A 7,737-nucleotide genomic window follows, 5' to 3' on the forward strand; every position below is an offset into this window, starting at 1 on the left:
CTACGGACGTCGTTTGCTTTACGTTCGTGCACCGATAAGGCGCTGAACCATGCAAGGCTTGTGATGTGTCAAATACAACTTCCTGGGTTACATTCTGTCTTTACACTACATGCTCCAAAAACCTAAAATGACTATTAATCTTATCTGAAAACTCGCCGAATGTGGATGGGTAAGTGCGCTCGACGGTCTGTGAAGAATGCATTAGATTTTATTATATAAAAGAAGTGGCACAGATTCGTGTGTAAGTGGTTTTGTGTATGCTTTAAACAACTGATCCATTGCTACCATTTTCCAGATTGGTCTCGAAGATCAAATTATCATTAAGTGGATTTAGGAACCCTCATGGGAGGGACTACCTAACCAGATTTTAATCCTATACATTTTGGTGGAAGGGGGTATAAATACGCTCTGAAGTTGCGCACATCTCGCGGCAAATTTTGGATGAATCAACCCCTGGGTCATGTCTTAATAAAGGTCTTAGTCGTGGATTGGAATTATCTAAGCGTAATATTTTAATAACTTTACAACGTTTTTATACGAAATTCATTTCAGTCGGTATTAAAGAGGAAACACAGCTGGAAACAAAACAAACAAACTCAGTGTGATGTTATTTCATATTTCAGTTTTTTGAAGTTACCAATAAAATCCTGTATTAAAACGGACGCTGACTATTACCATGACTGTTTAGAATCGTTAAGAATCGAGTGATACTGCCCATGATCTATAATATACGTGCCTGTCTTGAAAAGCTTGAATACATAAGCGTGAATACCGCGCTAAACACCACGTATGATGCATTAGGATAAACTGATGATATTTTGTCCCTAGAAGGCCACGACGCACCATTTGTCGGTTTAAACGCCAAAGGATAATACAGAACCGCTTTCCTTATAAAATGTATCTTAATATGGGACTTGACATTGAACTACGCTACTTGTTCGTCGACGCCGTGTTAAACGCAATCGAAACTCGTATGGTACACATTTGGTTCATGGCAACGAAAAATGATGACTTGAGTATATGGTTTAAAGCTGCACCCTCACAGATTGAACGTTTTGACATTTTTTTTATATTTTTTTTTGTCTTGGAACGAGCCAATTTTTGCGAACATCCATGAAAACCAATTGTATAAGACTGCTGACAAAAATTAGATCTCAGATTTTTATATGTTCAAAAATTGATGTTTTATGCATTTTTCTTAAACCGTTAAACATTAATTTTTGGACGGAAATCTACAATCTGATATTTTTGTCAGCAATCTTATATCATTGGTTTGCAGATATTTACTTTAAATTAAAATTTGCTCTTTCCAAGACAAAAATAATAAAAAAAAAATGTAAAAATGGTATGTCTGTGAGAGTGCAGCTTTTAATAATGCCAAATTCAGAAACATGTTTTCTACGTTTATTTACATTAACTACAAATAAACAATGATAAAAGGGCGATTCCCGTTACTGCTTTACAGCACATCCATCAATAACCGTCGGTGAAACTCGTTCAAACTCGAGTTGTTCAATCTTGCCATTTTCTGAAAATAGTTCAAATCGTATTTTAATCATTTTATATACATGTAAATGCTGAAACTTTGACCATTAAAAGACGATAATCCGATTGTTCAGAACTTTGTTAAAGTTAACAACGTTGTTAACGTAATCGTTGTTTACGTCATCGTTGTTAACTGCTCTGGACGAATATTGGATACACTTGTGATCTGCAGTATTTCGAACAAGATTTCATACAACCTTTTAGCTGTAATTGTTTGAATTAAATTCTAATGATAGAATTCATTATCAAATAGTTAAAAGTAACAACGATATCGTTTATTATGTTGTTTACTTAAATAAAGGTCTGGACACATCTGTGAAATGTTATGAAATACAGCTACTGGTCTTGAGTAATGTTAAACGAAGTAGTTGAATTGTACATTTTGGGAACATATTCACGAATGCGAAACAGGTGCTCCAGCTCTTTTGGGAGCTGTATATAAAACAAGAGCACCGCGAAACGGAGCATTATACGCCCGAAGAAGATTCGGCTTGAGGTCCTTTTAATGTAGTGATGATTTGTATAAAGTTATTTGAAAATCGCTTTATTAGTTACCAAGTTATGGCCCGGACACGGAATTGCTAACGGACGAGTAACAAAGATGTGGCCCGGACACAGAATTGCTAACGCCCCCCATGGTGATTCTAGTCTTTGAGGTATGGACCTGGAAATTGCGCGCGACACATCCTTTTAATGTAGTGATGATTTGTATAAAGTTATTTGAAAATCGCTTTATTAGTTACCAAGTTATGGCCCGGACACGGAATTGCTAACGGACGAGTTACAAAGATGTGGCCCGGACACAAAATTGCTAACGCCCCCCCCCATGGTGATTCTAGTCTTTGAGTTATGGTCTGGACATGGAATTGCTAACGTCCCCCCATGGTGATTCTAGACTTTGAGGTATGGACCAGGAAATTGCATGTAACACATCCTTTTAATGTAGTGATGATTTGTATAAAGTTATTTGAAAATCACTTTATTAGTAACAAAGATGTGGCCCGGACACAGAATTGCTAACGCACCCCATGGTGATTCTAGTCTTTGAGGATGGACCTGGAAATTGCGCGCGACGCATCCTTTTAATGTAATGATGCTTTGTATAAAGTTATTTGAAAATGACTTTATTAGTGACCAAGTTGTGGCCCGGACACGGATTTGCTAACGCACCCCCCATGGCGATTCTAGTCTTTGAGGTATGGACCTGAAAATTGCGCGCGACACATCCTTTTAATGTAGTGATGATTTGTATAAAGTTATTTGAAAATGACTTTATTAGTTACCAAGTTATGGCCCAGAAACAGAATTGCTAACGCCCCCCATGGTGATTCTAGTCTTTGAGGTATGGACCTGGAAATTGCGCGCGACACATCCTTTTAATGTAATGATCTTTGTATAAAGTTATTTGAAAATGACTTTATTAGTGACAAAGTTGTAACGCCCCCCCCCATGGTGATTCTAGTCTTTGAGGTATGGACCTGAAAATTGCGCGCGACACATCCTTTTAATGTAATGATGCTTTGTATAAAGTTATTTGAAAATGACTTTATTAGTGACAATGTTGTGGCCCGGACACGGAAGTGCTAACGAACCCCCTTGGTGATTCTAGTCTTTGAGGTATGGACCTGGAAAATGCGCCCGACACATCCTTTTAATGTAGTGATGATTTGTATAAAGTTATTTGAAAATCGCTTTATTAGTTACCAAGTTATGGCCCGGACACGGAATTACTAACGGACGGACAGACGGACAGACGGACAGACAGACGGACAGACGATGGAGGCCATAACATAATACGACCCTTCGGGCGTATAAAAAGAGCCCATGACACTTCCGAGCAAGAGAAAAAGAGCGGATATCATCATAAATCGTAAATATGAGTGGTTATTTTATCTACTATCACAATTATGAGGGCTTATTTGAGAAATCGGGGAATGCAGTATCATATCAATATTTTTAATCGCAACACGTATTTCGCTTATTTTGTAAACAAATTGTTTATGGAGTTATAAGACCGATTCTCCCATCAAACACATTCATGTTTACAAACGAAGAACATTTTCACCAATTTTCAGCTGAATTTCACCCAAGAAGCTTACATTTAAGATAAAACCAGCATTATCGAGTGGCAAACGTTTCATTTACTTCACATTTTACGACAACATTTACTACATCAATAGTATCTATTTAAAGATGTCAGACTCACCATTTATAATATCCAAATTCTGGAATAAGATCCTGGTGCTATAAGTGTTATCAAATATTGCAATCATTTCGTCGGGCAGAATAACGCCATCTCCGTTCGTGTCATAAAACTTGAAGTCGCATTGGTCGGCTTTCAAAGTGACTGTTAACAATGGCCCGATCTGAAAAAGGAGAAAATAATCACTTATAAATGAAACTACAAGGTCGTTCTAGGCCTGCAACCAGACATATTAGATTAAGCTAATAGCATATACAGTTATGGTCATAAGAGAAAAAAATAAGATAAGGACTGCGGCCAAACGATATATTGGCAAATGCTGACGTCAATTGACCAATCAGACGATCTGTTTATTTTTCGATGGTTGATCAAAGGTAATCAAACCATTTAATGAGTGGTCAATATATATTAATTATTACTGCTAAACAATAAATTATTAACAAAAATGTGCAAACATGCGGTAAAACTTGTTGTGGGCTAATTTTCAAAGTTTTATACTAGTTAATGTTGTAAAGCCAATTGATTGATATGAAAACATCGCTTAAGAACCTTTCATGCCATTCAACTACATCAGCCTTAAAAGTCAGAGTAAGATGTGTACACACGTTTACAGTTTAAAAATACAAACTATTCAAACTAATGCAAATCAAGTAGTGTCTTTTTGTTCTTTATCGAAACATTCCCAGTAACAGAGCCCATACAAACTGTTGAAATAACACCAGTTATGTATCAAGCTAACCAATACGCGTAGACGCACCTTTTGAGCACTCCGCTTAAACTTAAACGAGACTCCAACGCTTCCTCCTGACCCGCCCTTATTGTCAGCCCACCCTCCAGCATTCACGCTCCAACCGCCTCCTAGATCTCTGATTAGAAAACAGCAACAGTTAAATAAAAAAGAAGTCAAATCAACTGCTTTAGGCCTTTCCATGTTTGTTATAAACCCCTTGCGTGAAACACAATTGGTCCAAATAATATCCCATAAATATATATATTGAATACCAGACCAGGGACAGTGAAACACGAAAATTGACAAGATCAGATCATTCGACCAAAATTTTGTCACAATAAATTACCATCAAGCCATTTGTTTTGCAAAATTTACGATTTACTCACCAACTATAATGATGAATAGTGAAAGGAATATACTTATGGAATCTAAATTTCATAAAATAACTTTTTTTACAAGAAAACTTTTGTTGTCATTTGGTTTATATTCTGCCGCAAACAAATAACTAAACAATATTAGTTTTTTTTAAAAAAACGATATATATTTATATAAATACTTAAGTTTATTTAACTCCTTTAAAATGAAAGAGCGCCGCACAGCGAACACAATCGCTTGCATTTCATTTCCTTAGTCGAAATACTGCATTACTCAACATTTATATAACCAAGAGTACTGGGCTTCGCCACATATGGGCGCATTATCTATTGTAACTTATATACCGTGTTTCATACGAATATCTTGAACGGTTTGTGAGTGATGGAAAAGGCAAAACTGTTTGCACGCCGACGACATCGACAGGGCTGTCTGTCTCAACAATCTCAATCTTTATTTTCGAAAAATGGACGAGCTTAAAATTTCTTCACTGAGCACACGAATAAGCAAGCTTTGTGTTGACAACATTTGTTAAATAGAGGTAAACTTATAGCTAGTAAGCTTCTATATGAATGTATGACCCTTTGGACCAAGACCGGTCACGCGGTGACCCCCATATTTTTCCATATTGGTTCACTAATCTTTATATCGTACTAAAATGGCGCCTATTTTCCGAAAACGATGAATAATCGAAATATTTCCCATAAATTGCAATGTCAATATATTGTTAACGTGATATATACGTTACGTGGTAAGTAGTTGACCAGATATGGGTTCGGTGACATACTACGCTCTCATCACGTTATAGTTTTCTTTGAACCGTATATTCCATATCGGGTCACCTTATTACCCCGTAACTTTAATACTATATTTACTATATATCAAATATTAAGTCTAACGATGAAACCCAGTTTTAGATATGCCACAGGGTGAGAAAGTGTGCAACCAGACCGGTGCAGCCAGACCGGGACCCCTCGCTATCAGGGCGAGTGCTCTACCGACTGAGCTACCGGACCGCTTACACACCTCCTCACCACCTGTGTAGGTATCGGTACCGTGACATACGTCCTTGAATTTGAGGAACACCAGTGCTAAGGAATACACATAATTAACACTGAGAGCACGTTATGCTGCCAAACAGTGCTGCCACGGCTCCTCGTTGGGCGCCAAATGTCACAGAGTGAGAAAAGTGTGCAGCAAGACCGGGGCTCGAACCCGGGACCCCTCGCTATCAGGACGAGTGCTCTACCGACTGAACTACCGGACCGCTTACACACCTCCTCACCACCTGTATAGGAATCGGTACCGTGACATACTTCACCGTGACATACTTCTCCACTAACTGGAAGTTCGTCCTCGAATTTGAGGAACACCAGTGCTAAGAAATACACATAATTAACACAAAGAGTGCGTTATGCTGCCAAACAGTGCTGCCACGGTCCATCGTTGGGCGCCAAAGTGTCACAGAGTGAGAAAAGTGTGCAGCCAGACCGGGGTTCGGACGCGGGAACCCTGATCAGGGCGAGTGCTCTACCGACTGAGCTACCGGGCCGCTGACACACATCCTCACCAAGTGTAAAGGTATTGGTACCGTGACAGATATAAAACTCTTGTAACATGTTAAAGCGAAATGATTTTGTTTTACCTTGTAAAGCCAACTGATCCTTTAACTTTGCCTTTTTCCCCGCTGACCTTGACGTCAACTTTATTCTTTTGACATACTCCATTGTTAACATTCAGCAGGAAAGCCACAACCATGTATAAAACGGGTAATAACTCCATCTCAAATACATTACACAGTATAATGAATACTTTTTTAGTTAAACAAATGCTTTTATCATAACCAAAATGGTATTAAATTGTGCAGAACAGATCAAAATTAATAACTACGTAATAGTTAGAAGGCGGACCTTTAAACACCCGCGAACGTTGAAATTCTTAATTTTTAAGTCTACCAGTTAATGGTTGCCGATCTGCAATACCATTCCCTGAAAATGTAGGTTGTATTCTAGAACAGTATTAAACATGAGTGTTACAGCAAATATTTGCAACACTATATCTCAACCAATTCAGTTTAGTAGAATTAATTTATTTCATATTTGATACGACATTTAAAATTACCTCGATTGTCAAAGTTCGCACTATGATCTTATACACAAAGTTCCCGCATTTATTAAAGAAATCATGTTTTGTTTCAAAATTTGCTGAAAAATTACAACGATTACGGAAATTTATAACTTATGACATAAATGTGTTTTAAAAGTTGCTGAACAATATTTTACTGGCATTTTTGACAATCAATTAGCCATAGAAAATACAAGAAGAAAAGGACAAAATAACATACTTTTCTGTGCATAAGTTAAGATTTTAAATCCAAAGAAAACTGCACTATTCCTGAAGTAACTTTCTATGAGATCAACAACGAGAGAACAGGTTTTTATATACGACATGTGTACTTATTCACATTCAGGGGAATTTTAATAAAAAGGTATTGTTATTTCGAAACATCCTTAAACATTTTCTTGGACATTCGCGTATTTTTATTAATGATATCCTGTTTCCTCTTTTTCATTACGTCAAAAGGGATTTTAGTGCAAACAATAACAATAGTACATTATTTTGTAGCACAATATGTCGTCATTAATTAATGTTTAGTATACTTGAGTAATTACAAACACAATGTTTAATAACACTGGCTTAACATTCTGCGTGTCAGTAGTTTTCTAGGTTAGTTAAAAGAATTTGATGCTACGTAAAGCTACGTATTCAAATGTGCGTTTATCAGAAAGTGAAAACAATTTACACGTATATCTGGGATCGGCAGCGTTTATGATTCGAAGAATTGTTTTTGTTTGCACCAATTTTTAACGCAATTAAATTTCACTAA

The 7,737-nt window shown here is 37.1% G+C and overlaps 1 protein-coding gene across 3 annotated transcripts; it reads right to left on the reverse strand.

The window, feature by feature from the left end:
- Window positions 1–1,390: 1,390 nt before the first annotated feature.
- LOC128241644 (uncharacterized) lies at window positions 1,391–7,314 on the reverse strand. 3 transcript variants are annotated; one of them, XM_052958660.1, is made up of 5 exons: window positions 7,195–7,314; window positions 6,496–6,838; window positions 4,506–4,614; window positions 3,752–3,911; window positions 1,391–1,528 (listed from the first exon to the last, which is right to left on the reverse strand). In XM_052958660.1, exons 2-5 carry the CDS (start codon window positions 6,630–6,632, stop codon window positions 1,452–1,454), a joined length of 483 nt encoding a protein of 160 aa, XP_052814620.1. In that variant the 5' UTR covers window positions 6,633–6,838; window positions 7,195–7,314; the 3' UTR covers window positions 1,391–1,451. The 3 variants fall into 3 exon arrangements, with proteins under 3 accessions (XP_052814620.1, XP_052814619.1, XP_052814621.1); XM_052958659.1 differs by having other exon boundaries at window positions 6,496–6,632; window positions 7,195–7,307; XM_052958661.1 differs by lacking the exon at window positions 7,195–7,314 and having other exon boundaries at window positions 6,496–6,632; window positions 6,806–6,838.
- Between the last annotated feature and the right edge of the window lie 423 nt (window positions 7,315–7,737).

Source organism: Mya arenaria, chromosome 7, assembly GCF_026914265.1.
Source record: "Mya arenaria isolate MELC-2E11 chromosome 7, ASM2691426v1".
In the NCBI taxonomy this organism is placed as follows: Eukaryota; Metazoa; Mollusca; class Bivalvia; order Myida; family Myidae; genus Mya; species Mya arenaria.

What these genes read in the sequence shown, in the direction of transcription:
- LOC128241644 (XM_052958659.1), bottom strand. An exon ending in TTAAGCGGAGTGCTCAAAAG is followed by an intron (nt 3,912 to 4,505) that starts GTGCGTCTACGC and finishes CTCCTTTTTCAG; the next exon opens with ATCGGGCCATTGTTAACAGT. An exon ending in GAATTTGGATATTATAAATG is followed by an intron (nt 1,529 to 3,751) that starts GTGAGTCTGACA and finishes AACTATTTTCAG; the next exon opens with AAAATGGCAAGATTGAACAA.